Source organism: Astyanax mexicanus, chromosome 18 (assembly GCF_023375975.1).
Source record: "Astyanax mexicanus isolate ESR-SI-001 chromosome 18, AstMex3_surface, whole genome shotgun sequence".
Taxonomy (NCBI): Eukaryota; Metazoa; Chordata; class Actinopteri; order Characiformes; family Acestrorhamphidae; genus Astyanax; species Astyanax mexicanus.
This window is the reverse complement of record NC_064425.1, coordinates 13,802,794-13,820,542: the sequence shown is the minus strand read 5'-3', so window position 1 is coordinate 13,820,542 and position 17,749 is coordinate 13,802,794. Positions and strand designations below refer to the sequence as shown.

At 37.0% G+C, this 17,749-nt stretch overlaps 1 protein-coding gene across 1 annotated transcript; it reads right to left on the bottom strand.

Annotated features, from left to right (window-relative positions):
* Window positions 1–1,450: 1,450 nt before the first annotated feature.
* gdpd1 (glycerophosphodiester phosphodiesterase domain containing 1) lies at window positions 1,451–16,942 on the bottom strand. Its single transcript, XM_022670357.2, has 10 exons — window positions 16,391–16,942; window positions 14,988–15,030; window positions 13,371–13,506; window positions 12,825–12,870; window positions 10,752–10,873; window positions 10,507–10,596; window positions 9,191–9,324; window positions 8,067–8,126; window positions 7,043–7,094; window positions 1,451–6,944 (listed from the first exon to the last, which is right to left on the bottom strand). Exons 1-10 carry the CDS (start codon window positions 16,524–16,526, stop codon window positions 6,810–6,812), a joined length of 954 nt encoding a protein of 317 aa, XP_022526078.2. The 5' UTR covers window positions 16,527–16,942; the 3' UTR covers window positions 1,451–6,809.
* Window positions 16,943–17,749: the final 807 nt, after the last annotated feature.

The window sequence follows — 17,749 nt, the reverse complement described above, 5'->3', positions numbered from 1 at the left end:
TACCTAAACTAAGCTGTTATTCATCTTCCAGTTGTTTTAATGTTATGGCTGAATATGTGCACTGTGCAATAAAAAAATTGAGATTAAGAATTAGACCATGTTTTATGTTTCCTGTAAAAAAAAAAAAAAGACGCATATGCCGCCAACCACCAGGAGAGGGCCTTGACACTGCAGTGGAATAGCTGGTGGACCTGGGCTAAAAAATACTCTCAGAATCCCTATCAGTAATCAGCAAGTTCCCTGTCGCACCTTTGTAGAGGAGTGACTAGTAACAGTGAGTAACAATAAAAAGAGAAGACTGAATAGACACCCTAAATTATATGATTAAATAGTTATTATAATCTGTCCATTGGTGGTGTTGCTATTCACATGAATATATAAGATCTGTGTGGATGTATAATGACTTTTTACCATTCATTTAAAAGTTTTCCAGTGGAAGGATGGTCCTCCCTTACATGTGAACATCCCAGTGTTTTTTTTTTCCTCCAGCTCTGAGGGAGTTTTCCCTCCGTTGCTCATTTAAGGTCTTGTCTGATTCTCTATCCTGATATCACATTTCTGTAAAGCTGCTTGGCAACAATATCAGTTGTAAAAAGCTCTATATAAATTAATGTAATTTGATTTGTCATCAAAATGTGCAGGAAAGTACATACTGTACTGGTACTGCTTAAACCATCTGACTGCAGTTCATTCTGTCCTTATTTCAGAACATCAGTTGATACTGTTTTTACTGGGACCACAAAACGTGATGTGCTCTTATGAGGATGCAGTTTTGTGTGAGGGATGGGCATAACTAGCTTTTTATTTTATTTGTTTTTTTGCACTCACAGTGAGGTCTTGATATCTAGACTATTACTTGTTTAGTTTTTGGTAATTAATATTTCTCCTTAGATAAAGGCTGCAGATCTATGGATCCATGGACAGAGAATTGTAGGTAAACTCAGGTTTGTGGAAGGCACAGTGGGTGGATGCCAGTGTTTCAGGGTGCCTCTGTGTCTATGTTACCTTCTGGCTCTCTCCCTTAAAGTAGGCTGTAATATTCAGATCTGCCGGAGTCATTAAATAATCACACTGATACATTTTTATATTTTCTGTTCTCTATAAATCCAGTCAATTCTAATTAAATCTCTCTGCCTTCCTCAAATCACTGACCGCCCACCTGTCCAGCCCAACTGATTTTGGACTTTCTAGAAGTCTAAACAGCACCTTCTGCCATCAGATCTACACTGAATCACAGTGAATGCTGGGTATTTTAGATCATCTTTCTGGGATAGTGTCACCAACCGATGCATCCTCAGATTTCAAGGTGGAACAAGAACACGTCCAGGAATTTTAACCTTAACGCTCTTGATAAATACTGTACGTTCTTGAGCACTGAGCATCTTAATCCACATCCATGAAACACAACTATTAAAAGAGAACACATGCAATCACAAAAAATGAGACAAAATTGCATGAATATCTTCATTCAAAATATTTTCAATGACAAAGTATTTACAAATCACTGCAGCATTCAAATCAATATAGCAACTGAACCTCTGAATGTGGAATGACAGAAACATTCAGTCAATGTGCAAATGTGCTGAAAATAAAAGTCAATAGAGTATTGCACACACACAAAGAAACCACTGGCAAATGACCACAGTAAATACATTACATACAGTGTAAAGAAGATGCACAAACAGCAGGACACAATGAAACAAAGTGAGGAAACAGTTTTAGGAATTCGCTTTTAAAATAGATTCCCCCTCTTCTTTTTTTAAAGCTATTCAGCATGCTTATGCTTAAATCGCCTTCAGTCACCTTCCCATTTTCATTTACACAAGTAACGCACTAATGTAAAGCTGTTCAGAGATTACTAAGATGCTTTAAATCATTTGGGATCACTTAAAACTTATAAAAATCTCTTGTCATAACTGGCATCCTGGAATGGCTTTTTCCACATTCATAAATATACTGCATTAAACAAGGTCTGAGACTGAAATGGATCCCTATTTTCTTGCTATTTACATATACTTACGTATAATATTTAGAGTGCTTTTGAGTACATTAGCAATTCTCAGTAGTGTTGAAATCAATACTTGTTTGTGGAATTTTAACGTAATTCTGAGGCCATTGGAATGTCCTTCAGTCCACTCATCACAACTCACAGTGAACACTGTAGCTCACTACATGAGCTGCATGTGGACAAAAATGCACTGAGATTCTCATTTTTAAGCAACAGATAGTTGAAACAACAGCCCCATGTGTTGTCAACCAATTGTGCGCAGCATACTCTCAACCGGAAACAACCTCACAGACTCAGAACAGAGTGGCAATCCATATATGGGCATATAAACATATATAAATATATATTAACACAATGGCAGTTTTAGAGGTGCATGATTTGTCTGTGGGAGGAAACCTGAGAGCCCAGGAGATCCCACATAGGGAGTAAGAATCCATTTCAGCTACAGCCAAGGTTTTTGATTGTGCTATCATCATTTATAATACCTGGCCTACAGGTTTTTTCTGCTCTACGCTTATATTACAAAACACATTTTACTACGCTAAGAGAACAAAGGGGGAAAACAAGGGGAAAAGAGAATTATTTAGACAATAAATTACAATTTTTTGCATTATCTACTTACATAAACCCATTAAACCCATTATAATCAGCATGGATCAGCAGTATTTATTCACAAACCTTAAATAATGTATATTTGCTTTATTTTGCTTTAATGACTTAACACGTAGGAATCTAAGTTGTCAATTGTCAATTCCCCTCATTACAAGGCGAAACTGCTGCCAACTGCTTGGTTTCATATAAATAAACATCATCAATACTTCTGTCAAAATGGGCGAGGGCCACAAACTATGAATAGCCGTCATGTAAAGAACATTATAAAAGCTATAAATCACGCATGGCTTTGCTTGTAATAGACACGATGTGCTTGACCTGCTCGGCAACATAAAAGTCCTTATTTTCAAGAACTTAATTCAAGTCTGGCATCACTTGTACAAAATAAGCCTCAGTCCATCTTAACTTTCTTCCCTTCTAAGCTCAAGTCTAATTTAACACTCAGTAGAAACTTTAGATATACCTACCATATATTTTACTTCTACTTACTGACCACTTTATTAAAAAGGTCCACCTCCCATATAGCTCCATTTATAACTGACGTTATGCTGTAAAATGAGGAGACTGGCCACTGGTTTAAATAAGAATTAAAGAGTTCTTGTGATGCTCAACATGGCATCTGTTTGCGGACGAAGTCCCGCAGTTCAACAAAAAGAGCCAATCAGCTTTCTGCTTGTGCACAAGAGCAGAGAAGGCTCAGCGTGTTTAAATGGGAAATCTGCGCAGCCGACAGAAATGCTATTATATAAGCTATGAAAAAAAGTTATCAGGCTTTATCGGTCCTTGAAAAGAGTTTTTTTACCTTAAATTTCCTGTATTTTGGCCTCCCCCCTTGAAAGATCCAAAAGTCTGCCAGACGGCATTGCAAAGATGGATGCTTAAATTTCAAGCTCCACCCCTTAGTTAGGACTCCACCTCACTACACGAGCCTTGCACAATCAGACCAACATTTGGATAGCTGCTGGAAACAGATCTTCAACAGAATCAGTCACTGCTAGACCACTACTATGTATATTTGTATATTTCTGCTGTTTTGCCACATTTGACACAATGTGAATCTAGCTGCTGTTCTTTTTCTTCATTGTGTTAAATATTATACAGAACGGACCAAAAGAAATATTTCAAAAATTCTTAGATTAAAATATTTGTACTTTGACTTCTACTGAAAGTTAAGGTTTTTCCAGCTCCTGTGAAGTTGCCATTTTGGAGATACAAAAAGTTTCCATCCGACAGTATTAACCCTCTATGGCACCATTTTTTAGCAATTAGCAATACATTAAATTAAATATTTTTACAATATTGTTTTAATATGTCATACAACAAGTCTCCATTTCAATAAAATGAAGAAGAAGAATCTGGTTTAAGATTCTGGAGGTGGAGCAATCTTTTTAGCAACCAAAGTCACATAGGACACAAAACCAGCAATAGATAAAGATAAATATATGTTCTAACATTTTTTTCATTTAAATCCAATTAAGATATATGTATATGTGCATCCATGACTCCAAATTTTCTCTCTCCAACTCTGGCTGCTGATAGCAAGCTGCATGACCGGGATTCAAACCAGCAATTTACTAATTCTAGTGGTAACGCCTATATTGAGGTTTTAAATTACATTTTTTAATTTGGTTTTATTTACTTATTTAAACAGAATTTTCATTTGTTGCCTTGGGACAACATTATGCACTATTTTTTTAACCAGTGCTTGTTTTTTTCTCTCCAAATAACAAAAAAAAATTCAAGCCACAGAGGATTAACCAACAGAAGAAACAACAGAAAACACGCAAAATAAATGTGCAGAACCATCCGCAAACAAGTAGGACCTACAAGGTGTTAAGGTGTTTCTAATAAAGTGGCCAGTAAGTGTCGGTTAAGGCATTCTGTCAGAACAGAACAGAATATGTGCAGAGCTGGGCATCATCATCATCATTTGTATTAGATAATATAAATACAACAACAATGCCCTTCACCACTCCTCCCCAGCGTTCTGTAACAATCTACAGGCAGTTTCTGATTGGCTTTCAGAACGACACAAACAAAAACTCATTGTTTCATTCTGGAAAAAGCTGAAGAGAGACACAGCAGAAAAGACACAAAAAACAACTTTGTGGTTTAACAAAATTCATACAGTAATAGAACACTGTATTTCAGTCACTGATTTATACAGTCGTATGCAAAAGTCCACAACGATCCAAAGTTCGTTTACAGTCTGACTGAAGCTCTACAGAACATGAACTTAAACATACTGTTTCTCCGCTCAGTTCAGAACATTGTTTATGTTTATTTGCTAAAGATATACTGATAGACATGCCAAAAGACATGGAATAGCAGTAAACTGACCATATTGTGTTATGGTCACAGGGGACAGCATGTTAACACCCACACATGTATAAGGTGCGAGGTGATATCTTGTGAGAGCTGAACACTGGTCAAGAAAAAGGAATTATTGGATAAATTCATTTAAGGCGTCCTGGTAGTGGGAACCAGATGAATGGGAGACGGATTTCGTAATGACTGTGATTAGTGGTATCTGGTATTTTTGAGTGGTTGCTAGGTTGACATGCTAGGCAGTTGACAAGGTATTCCAGGCATTTAGTAAGATGTTGCTAGGCAGCTGATAAAGGATTCCCGGTAGTTGCTAGATCTCAGATCTAAAGTGATTGCTAAGGTGTTGCTAAGTTGTTGCTAGGGGGTTGCTAATGTGTTGCTAGGCAGTTGATAAGGTATTCCAGGTATTTAATAAGGTGTTGATAGGCAGTTAATAAAGGAGTCCCAGTGGTTGCTAGATCTCAGATCTAAAGTGATTGCTAAGGTGTTGCTAGGCAGTTGAAAAGGTATTTTAGGTAGTTGCTAGGCAGGTTCCTTCATATCTTAAGTTATTGCTAAGGCGTTGCTATGTGGTAGCTAAGCAGTTACTAGCATATCTTAAGTGGTGATAAGGTGTTGCTAGGAAGTTAATGAGGTCATTCCAGGTGGTTGCTAGTCAGGTTACATTATAACTAGAATGATTGCTGATGTTTTGCTAAGTGGTTTCTAGGCAAATGTTGTTATATTTAAAGTGGTTGCTATGACACTGCTAGACAGTTGCTAAGATATCCCACGTAGTTATTTCTACATTCTATTGTGGGAGGAGAGAGTGATTACATTTCGTGAATAAATTAATAATGATGAAAATAAGAAATAAATATGTATTTATTTATATATACATATCCCATAAAAGAGAGCAAATGTTCCCATGTTCTCCTGTCCCATGACTTTTGGCCTTGGTCAGTGTTTCATACTGGAAAATATTATAATGTGCTATAGTATTGTGAATGTCATTTTGCAATGACACTTAGCAAATAAACGTAAGGCGTGTTCTTTGTAAAAAAATAAAATAAAAAAATGCGTATTTATATTCACTTAAATTCTTTAAATCAAGCATCAAGCATGTACAATTATTCTATGAAACATTTGCATACGACTGTACAAGAGAAATGCTCACCGATAGAAGCGTTCACTTGTAAACGTGTAAAAGAGGCGCACTACTTAGTCATGTTTTGCTTCCAAGTTGTGCACTACTCTATTACTGGCCGAACCCAGGCCAAACCAACCAAAACGCACTAAATGCATAACGACGACGCCCCCTGCTGGTTACCTGGCTACTCATGCCCTTACAAACTCCAGTGTCTCATTAATATCTCAAAATAGAAAATACACAGTTGAAATATCAATGTAATAACGTAACATTTGAAGACCCACCATTATTTAATATGCCACCTCTAATGCTTGAATAAAATGATTTTTACTTATCGTATCTTCACATTAAGAATAATACTGCTGAAACAGAGGATTCAGTACGGACGGGACGATACACCACTTTAATAAAATGATTGAACGGACTGTTACGTCGGCTCTTCTGCGTTGCTGTGATTATAAATGATTACTGTTTAACTGTTTACTACTCAGAGATCTACTGAGGGCTTCTAAATAACAAAAAAACAAAAAAAAAACAAATGAAGAGTCCATAGTGTTCAAAAAGTGGTCATCATGCTTATGGCTGCTGCTGCTGCTTTTGTTACCTTACACCAGGAGCGCAGATGTGCAAAAAAAAAAAAAAAAAAAAAAAAAAGATTAGGATACTCCCAGCGAGACCACAAAGAAAGGCAAGAAAGGAAACGGCTGTAATCTCTCCGTCAGCAGCAGCAGGTCACTCGGACTTCGGGACACCGTTCTTCTCCAGGAACTCCTTCAGCTTGGTGGGATAGTCCGTCATCACGCCCGTGGCTCCGAGGTCAAAGGCACGTTTAAAATCCTCCTCGTCGTTCAGCACCCATATATAAACCTACGGTCAGAAACACACATGCACCATTCATTGAGGATTGTGAACATCACAGCTTGCTTTGGTATTGCTACAATTTTTCCCCAGAGCAAAATGCTCACCTGTATTCCTCTGGCTGTGAGATGGTCAAATAGAGCTTTCCTCATGAGAAGGCTGTGAAGAACAGCCAAGAACAAAATGCATGCATTATTAGGGCAGTAAGAAATCTGTATCAGTATTTAATAGGGGTGTCACGATTCCTTAAATCCTCGATTCGATTTTATTTCCGATTTTAGGGTCACGATTCGATTCTCGATTTTCTTTTTTTCTTTTTACAGCAGAGAGGCCTATGCCAGTTTTAGATTAGTCTATGGTCAGTCATTGGTTTGATTCATCAAATTTACAATATCTTATTTCAAAAGATGGGCTTGATATAAGTGATGCAAAGTGATACAAGTGATCTGTAATACACCACATTAGGCACTAATGGTCAAATTTAAATAATTTAATTAAGATATATTTGTAATGCCATCTAGTGGCTTTTTTTGGTAGCAGCAGTGTGCACATAACAAAATAAATAATAAAAGAAATACAGGAACAGTCATGTAAAAAATAATAGAACAAATAGAGCCTTAACAAACTGAACTCTATCCTACTATAACAGTTAAACATGAAAAATAAGACTTTAAGACTTTTCCGGTCCCTGAGAATGACAAGTTTTTTTCTTTAACAAAGATACATTATAACTTCATCTGAGAGAAAGATGCTCCTTAAGATACCAAAACTATTAACATATTTGAGGCTAGACAAAACAACTGGTATTTTCATAACTGTTATTTCAAGTTTTTCTTTAAGAAGATGAGAATGGCTACATTCTCTGGAGAAAGGGCTGTTCTTTGAGCTACTACGGTGTCGCTAGGCAGTTGTTATGGTATTCCAGGTGTTTGGTAAGGTGTTGCTAGGCAGTTACAAACATATCTAAAGTTGTTGCTAAGGTGTTGCTAACTGTGGTTTTTTTTTTTTTGCACAGCTCTATGCAGGAGGAGCAGCTGAGGTGACATGTGTTCCAATAATCTACTGTAACATCAAGGAACAGTAAATATTATGGTAGAAACAGGAAAGAAAAGCATTCCAACATGAACTTACGTGTCTGCCAACCAAGTGATGATGCGCTCACCCCGTGTCATCCGCCTGGGGTCTCGAAGTCTAAACAGAGAAATAATCATTAACATGACTCCAAAAATCAATCCTTCAAAATCTACACCTGATAAATACAGAGATGCCCTTGATGACCTGTCTGAATGTCCATCCCTGTGGTTTATAATAAAGTAATACGCCATGGTCCCACCAGGATGAGCTCTGTTTTCTCTACCAATGAACCAAAGTCCCTATGTTGAATAATACTGGCTATTATAATTACGTATCAAATGATCATTTTAAAACAAACCCTAGTCCTTTGTCCCAAGGTCATGTTACACAATTTTCTTTCTTCATTAAAATACACTGTAAAAAAAACATTAGCAACTTCAAAGCCTTAAAGTTTTTAATTAAATTAATTTGGATTTACTATTTACTTCAAATCTTTACAGACTTTATGTCTAATTTAGCTTAAGACTCTTCTCTGCAATATTGTTTCAACTCAGCAAGTCAAGTTTTAAACACAGATAACTTCTTAACATTTGTACTGAAACAGGTGAATTGTTCATTTAGTTTAAATTAGGAATCTGTCCCTTAAGGAATTTAAATAACTGAATTAAATATTGAGGAAGTGTGACCACAACTTAGTCCAGCGCCCAACTTTGGCTTTATATCCCTTCAAAAACACAAGTATATACTAGTATTTTAATTGACACCACAAATATAAATATAATTGCATTTTACATCTCTTACATCTTAAGAAAAAGTGCGATTAATCACAAAATATTGTTTTGATTAATCAGATTCTATTTTTTAATCGATTGACACGACTAGTTTTTACACATGAATTAAACTTATCCATGCAGCCAATGGCATATTGCAGAAATCTGGCTGAATATGCTTAACATGACTGGACTAAGTCTCAGTTTCAGCAGTGAAGAGAAGAATTAGAGATCTGACAGGTGAATTGCAGTAAGTCAATGTTTTTTTTTATTCTATCTTTATATTAGCAGATTGTCTGGACCATACAGCACTGCTACAGGACAAGTAAAAATAGGGGTGTTTTAAAACATTCGAATAGTAGTGTAAATATGTATATAAAAAGAAAATGATAAGTTTGACGTGTTTCTCACTTGGTAGTAATGGAAGGCATGGGAATCTCTAAGAACTGCTCCTTAAGGGGTATGAAGGGCAGCAGACCTGTGTAGAAAAGCCCCACCAGTATCAGCACTCTGGGCAAGCTGAACAACACCGGGATCTGGGGGTTCTACCAAAGAAAGGGAAGAAGAGAGTATTTAAAAAAGTGCAATTTCTTTAAAACTCTACTATATCACAATATGACATTTATTTAATATTGGATAATCTTAAATAATAAAATAAAAGTCAGAATAATCTTTTTGTTTACCCTTAATTAAATCAAAAGGTCTATTGAATTAAACTACACACATTTGTCCATCAATACAAACAGTATAAAATATGATATGAATAATAGGCCCTATTGTACACCCTATATCTACACTTATGAGCATGGGGGTCTGAAAGTGAGGTGTGTCCAGGTAAATATCTGGTGTTTTTTCCTATCTTGGCAGCGGATGCGCCACTGACTGATTAAAACCCAGACAATAGTCAACAGTCCTACAAAATCTTATCTTAGCCAGGCAGGAGTGCCTTTTACATCCCCGCTCCTTACACACACATATGGACATCAGCAATAAACAGAATACTTAATTAAATCATTTTGCTCTTTCTGTAAAGGAGCTGCTGGCGCACCTTCACAGCATGAACGAGCAGGTCAGTTTCCTCTGCTGAAACACGAAAAAGCGCCAAGCGCCAAGCATGCCAAACTCCTAAATCACCTGGCTCTTAAAGGGAATGACAACTGGCACATACCCGTGAATTATTGAGAGAATTAGTACATGCCTTTTGCACGTTTGGAGCAGCGCAAAAAGTACTTTTGCAGCTTCATGATACCAAGGACACAGTGACCTGTATTTGCACGGTGCGCTACAGATCGCCAAAATAGGGCCCATAATGGCTTATGAGACAAAATCAAGTACAAAATTACAGTTAGGCCCCTATATATTTGGACAGTTAAACAAACTTCATGTTTTGGTCTCTGAAAGCCACCCAATTGGATTTGAAATTAAACAAATGAGATGTTATTGAAGTCTAGACTTTCAGGTTAAATTCAAGAAGTTTAAAAATATATATCCTATTAAGCATTTAGTAATTACAACCATTTATCTACAAAACTCCTCATTTCAGGAGTTTAAAAGTAATTTTACCATAAATAAAATGTTCTTTTTTTAATACACTGTTAAGAATCCTTTGCAGGAAATTATTGCCTTAAGTCTAAACTTCAGGGCGCAAACCATGAAGATTATGTCACTGTCCAAATGTTTATGGATCTAACTGCATAATTTACAGAACAGATCACCACCACACTCACCTCTTTGTAACACTTCTGAACTACTTGGTCCCTGGAGTTACCCCATACAGTCAGATGCTCCCGGTCATACTTCACCACCAGCTCAGAGACCTTTAGGAGATATAAAACCATAAAGCAGCCAAATGAGCTTCATATTACATCATTTACTGGATACGTTTTTCTGCTTATCTCATATGTTTACAGTAATGGTCTGCAGACGAGGCAGATTAGAGTACTGCAATAAGAGCGTGTGATGCGGAACAAACCTTCTTGATAAGTGTATCATCATTGACCTTGATGTCAATGTTAATGGGGGTGTTTGGGAAGGCCTCAAAGACATCTCGCAGCAGAGGAATGTTCTTGTCTTCACCACCTTCTACAAAACACTCTAGAGGGGAATCAGAGAGAAAATCCAATCATGTCTACATACAGGAGAAGTTCAAAAGTAAAGGAAACACTACAGGAAACAGTAACACTCATTTTATTTTCTATAACCATAATAGAGGCATTGGTTTATAGATACTGGTACTGTGGCAACTGGTACTAATGTATGAAGGAGCATTAAGGAGCATGTACTACTTACACACCTACCTTGTACATACACAAATTAAAAGACTATTTAAAACAAAAAAACATTGCAATATTGCATAAAATAAAACTTATTTAAATCAGAATTCAAAACACACACCTCATAGTTCCATAAATTTGGAGATGTGGGGAAACACAAAACAAACACAAATCTGATTACCTCACTAACTGCAGAAGTAAGCTATAAGAATTATTATTAACCAAGCAGAATACTAAAAACCAACCATCAAATGACTTATTAAATTACAAGCACAAGTAAATTTACTCCCAAACTATATTAAAAGGTTATTTGAAACTAGAGAGAGCAACGCAACGTATGTTAAAAAAAAAAAAAGGAGACCAAAAAACAAATATAAAAAAATAGATGTTATATAAAAGGTAAAATGCAAAAAGGCTAAAGCTATAACCTAATACCTTTTCGGCCTGTTTACATTTATTTCAATTGTACATTTTGCCAAGTCGAACTAAACCAAACCAAACTAAGATATCTTCTATTAATTTTCCAGGTGTCATTTTCTGACTATGGGCTCAATGCTGACTGAAGGTTTATGGCTGGTGGACTATTCTCAACCCAGCAGTGATGTATGCAAATCCCCAGCAACACTGCCGTCACCAACACACTGCAGTGCAACACATACTAACATGCCTCAACCACGCTGGATCACTCTGCACTGAGAATAGTCCACCACTGAAATAATATCTTCTCTGATAAACCCATCTTCACATCAGACACACAAGATAAAACAGGCATAACGTGAGAGTACTTAATGTGGTGTTTCCAATATTCTGGACAGCCCTGTATTAAAAAAAGGGGCAATAAAAATGTGCAATATATCTCGCGCTGGACTTTCTGAATTTGTGTATGCTGTCCCTCTTTATTTATTTCTTCCCCCCCTCTGTTCCTTTTGTAAAGTAATAATGCTGCTGGAATGAAAGGAAATCCGGAATGAAAGGAAGGAAAGAAAAAAGGAAGTTTGGAAGTAAGGAAGAAAGAAAATCCAGCAGTAAGGAAGAAAGAAAGTCCAGAAGGAAGGGAGAAAAAGTATGGAAGAAGGTAAGTCGGAAAGGAAGAAAAGGAAGAAGTCAGTCCAGAAGTAAGGAAGTCCGGAAGGAAGAAAGTCCAGAAGGAAGTAAATCTAGAAGGAAATAAATCTAGAAGGAAGAAAGGAAGTTCAGAAGGATGGAAGGAACGTATGTGAGTACCTATCTATCCATCCATCCATCGCTTAATCTGATATTGTAGGCCATGAGCACATCTCAAAACCAAAGCTCAGGATATTTTGAATATGCAAAAAGGTTAAAGACTAACTACGCAACCAACATTAATTTATTCATTTTCATTTCCTCCCAAATCAAGTGAAAAAAAAAAAATAGTTAACAGCACCCCACAAAAATGTTTCACAGAGTATTTTGGTTTAACACTTAAGTTACTACATGATTCCTTGTGTGTTCATTCATAGACTGGATCACTTTACTATTCATTTACTATGTAGGAAAAAAAAATGTAATTGTGTTTAGATGGAAGTCTATTATGTTTCCACACACACACAAAAAAAAAAAAACACCAAAACGTTTTTTTTGTCAGTATTAGAGCTACAGCAGCTTACTGTGCACCCTCTACAGTGGGTACAGCTTATCTGGCCTGGCACACATGTCCAGAACAATAAGTGGACTGTTACATATCTGCAGGGTTGAGGCCTCAGAGGACCTCATAGATAGATTAGAACACAGCTCAATACTGGAGCACTCACCTCGCTTGAAAGTCACCCCAAGCTTACACAAGTAAGGTGGAAGATCCTGAAGGAAACACACACAACTTCAGTTAGGAATACAACACATATCAACTTTCATTTATACAAATTTACACACAGATTCACCTTACAACCACAAGCTTAAATGTATTTTATTGAGATTTTAAGTAATAGACCAACACAAATTAGCACATCATTGTAAAGTGGAATTAAATTTTTTAATCAAATAAAAATCTATCAATACTCAGTAGAGCAACATTTCACTGCAATTACAGCTGCAAGTCTTTTGGGGTTTGTTTCTACCAGCTTTGTGCATCTAGAGCTCAGTCAGGCTGGATGGAGAGAGTCTGTGAACAGAAATTTGCATTTCCTGCCACACAAGCCCAATGGGAAACTGGGCCGCTCTAACACATGAATATTCTTTGATCTGAATTTGGGTGTGAATACTTTTGCAAGCAACTGTAAACAGACAGGAAATGTCAAAGAACCACAGAGCAAGTGTGAATACGGTGCAGATCAAATAGCCCCTGTTCCGTTAACACTTACAGCGTAGGCCACATCTGAAATGTTGGCGCAAACACCGGTCGACCTCTTCAGGTTGGAATCATGCAGCACCACCACCTGCTCGTCCTTAGTCAAGTGACAGTCCAGCTCCAGCATGTCTGTGCCAAGTTGTACAGCACTGCAAAGGGGATGGAAAGGGGTGGGTGGGGGCGTTGGGTGCACAGTTCAACTAATCAGATAAGGGAGCCACTACAGACACAGTAGCATTGAGGGGTATCAAAATTCAATATCTATATATACATATATACCTATATATAATAAATAACAGTGCTTATTTTTAATACTTTGCATGAAATGCACTTAAATGTGCTAAACTTGGAGAGAGTGAGGTAAAAGTGCTCCAAAGTCTGACTCTACTTCTAAATATTCATGCACATTTCATTTTATTCAAACTGTCTCGCATGTGTTTTGTCTTTTTCTCTCTCTCTGTCCATCTCTCTTTCTCCCTCTCTGTCTGTCCGACTGTCTCTCTCTCTCTGTCTGTCTGTCCATCTCTCTCTCTCTCTCTCTCTCTCTCTGTGCCCATCTCCCTCTCTCTTTTGCTCTGTCCGTCTCTGTTTCTGTGCCTTTCTCCCTCCCAGTTCAGTTCAGTTCAACAGTGCTTTATTAGCATGAATTACACTATTGCCAAAGCATAAAACAAAAAACAAACTATAATAATAATAATAATAATTAATAATAATAATGAATTAAAAGAGAGATTACATAAATACAATTACAACAACAGAACTTATTATTATTTACAGGATTAACACTTATAATTATTAAGGATAATTCAAATAGAAGGAAATATCTCTAATAGAAAAATATCTATAATAGAAAGTCATCCTCTCTCTCTTTCAGTCTGTCCGTCTCTTTCTCTCTGTCCGTTTCTGTCTCCATCTCTTTCTCTCTCTGCCCGTCTCCCTCTCTCTCTCTCTCTCTTTCGCTCTGTCCGTCTCTCTCTTTTTGTCCAGCTCTCTCTCTCTCTCTGTGTCCGTGTCCATAACTGTTAATAAAAAAAATGCTTTAAATATATAATTTCCAATAATATATTGAGCAATCACGTTTTATACTTTAAGAAATAAGCATTTTATGCTGCAAAATCCAAGTAATTAACTCTTGACGAGTTCAGCACAGCTGTTAACGGAAAACCATTCCAGGTGACTCTACCTCATAAAACTGACTGAGAAAATGCAGAGATGTTTAAAGCAGTCATCTAAACAAGAGGAGCTACTTTAAGAAATTTTAAATATAAAACAATCCAGAATATGTTAAACACGTTTGTGTTTACTAAATTCCATAAGTTTTTTTATAGTTAATAAATCTACAAATTTCAGAACAACTTAAAATAACGAAAAGCACAGAAATTAAAGTGTGTCCGAACAACATAACTCCAAAATGACTGGGGGGAAAAGAATTTGCCAATTCATGTAATGCACCCTGTAATCATTCTTTAAATTAATGCATAGTGAAATATAGGAAATGTGTCAATGTCAAAGCACATCACCATTTTTGAAACCTTCTCTATTGCACTATTTATATTAATAAATTAAATGTCCGGCCCCAATACGCATGCAAGCAACCTGTAGACATGTAGTGAGGATTGAAGAAACGTACTGCCTGAAGGCTGCCATGGTGTTCTCCAGGTTCTCTCCTGCACCTATAACAGCAGGGATAAGAAGAAACACAGAAACATGACTCAGTCAGGATTATCAGAGATTTAGAGCTGACTAGCTTCATTGCAACATCAGTATCTATGCAATCTACTGCAGTCTCCAACCCCAGGCTAGCAAACCTACAGAAATCCATACGTTATCACTGAGCACAGGGTTCAAGGGTCTGAATGCGTCAACACGCTGCACCTTCAGGTACACAAGAGTTAATGACACTAGCCATTAACCTCCACAGAAATCAATAAGGACACACCCACCACACCAGACACCTGTCAATCTTCATTAGAGAAAGTAAATACTGCATGTTTACAGCTCTGGAGGTTCTGCAGTACTTGTGGAAAAAAGCAGTAGAGATTGAGATGTATTGATTTGTAGTTTGTATAATGAATATAGCAAAATTCTCCCAAAATACAAGGAAGTACTACGCATAAAAAATAAATTGTGATTTAAATCGACTGACACTACTAATGTGAATGTAATTTAAATTTATTTTGCTTATCTAATACTGATTTTTTTTATTGCCAATATTTAAAAACAGTAAAAAAAGTAAAAAAATAAAAAATAAAAAAAAAGGAACAATGCAATTAATCGTGATTATTCCAATTACTTTTCTTTAATTGCCACACATAAAATGTAATTTTATTTATTTTGGCAAACACTGATTCTTTTTTATTTAAAATCTATTATCTATTTGTTTAAAGTCTCCAAAAGAAGAAACGGTGTGTACTTACGATTAATCCAATATTTTTTTACACTTACATATCCACCATCAAAATTAGTGATTAATCACAGACTATTATGATGAATCTAATTATTTTCCTTTAATTGACTGACACTATTGATATAAATGTCATTTTATTTATTTTGCCAACCAACTTCTTTTTTAATCTTACATCCTATCAAGAAGAAACAAATGTGATTTATCACAGTCTATTGCAATTGATCGGATTATTTTTAGTTAATCAATTGACACCACAAATTTAAATGTTATTTAATCCAACACTGCTTCTTTTTTCATTTAAATTAAAATATCAACTATCCAAATTTTAAGAAGAAAAGTGTGATTAATTACAGACTATTGTGACTAATCTGATTAATCACAGACTATTTTGTTTAATTTAATTATTTTTATTGAATCGACTGACACCGCTAATATAACTAAGCATAGCTACATTTTACAAATTTAACATTGATTCTTTATTTTTACATTTAAATATCCAGTATCCAAATGTTTAGAAGGAGACTGATTAATCATAGGCCGTTGTTGCGATTAATCGGATGAATCGTTGTTTAATCGATGGGCAGCGCTGTGAGTCTGGTTAGCGCGCCGGTGCGGGCTGTACTCACCCCCGCGGTGAGAGATGTGTTTGCTGCGGAACGTCTCCCGCTTTCTCCGGTGCAGTAGCGACGGGCATTTCAGCAGCAGTGCGGAAGTCAGGACGTAGCCGGTAACCGTGGATAAAACGTACACCGCGGCACTCATCCCACAGCCGGTCCCGCCGAGGCCGAGCCCGGACTGGATAAACACTAATACAGCGGCTGGTGAACTACAGCTGATACAGAGCGGCGGCTAACCTAACTTAGCTTAGCCTAGCCTAGCTACACAAGCCTCCTGCAGCGGCTCAAACATCTGCTGCTCTAGCGCCCCCGCTACAGCCGCGCACCGGCCGGCTCTCTGACCCGCTCACACCGCGGTAATACAGCCCCCCAGCGCAGCGCGGAGGGACCCCCCGGTTTAAAGCCCAGCCTCGGTCTCGGTTTCCGGTCTGAGTTCGGCTCCTCTCCGCTCCGCCGCTTCCATAAACACCCGTTTTTTCCTCCACAGGCGGCCGGTTAAACACTCTCCGTCCTGTAAAGCCCATCCGCCGCCGGCCGCTCTACGCAGTCAGGGTTGTTTTGTGTCATCAGCTTTCTGATTGGCTACGCAGACTGACACCTCGTCGCTGATTGGCTCAAACGCTTCACCACGTAGTGACCAATCCGAGAGACTCTGACATGTACATATATGTATGTATTACATGTGTTTATATACTAGTGTATCTAAAAAAAAAAAAATAGAATCTAATTAAAAAGTTACTTTATTTCAGTAATTCAATTAAAAAATGTGAACCTCATATATTATATAGATGTATTACACACAGAGTGATCTATTTTAAGTGTTTAATTGTTTTTATATTTTACCATTTAAATATTATATAAGACCAATTGGCAGTGTGGGCAGTGTGCCAAGTCCTGCTGGAAAATGAAATCTGCATCTCCATAAAAGTTGTCAACAGAGGGAGGCATGAAGTGCTATATTTTCTGGAAAACACTGCACTGACTTTGGACTGGATATAACACATCAGATGACATGTCTCTCCAAACCATCACTGATTGTGAAAACGTCACACTAGACCTTAAGCAGCTTGGACTGTGAGCATCTCCACTCTTCCTCCAGACTCTGGTCTCTGATTTCTAAATAAAACGCAAAATTTATTGATGGTCAGTGATGGTTTGGAGAGCCATGTCATCTGCTGGTGTTGGTCAGCATTTCTACACTAACTGATGCCTGATGGCAATGTTAACTAAATGTTGTTTTGAGGTTGTTCCATCTTCAACCTTAAAAGATGCAACCAAAACATTAGCATTTATTCAATGTTTTATTTTATCAGGTAAAACAATTCTATTGAAGATGAAGATAATGATGTTTGAAAGCGTTAAAAGGCC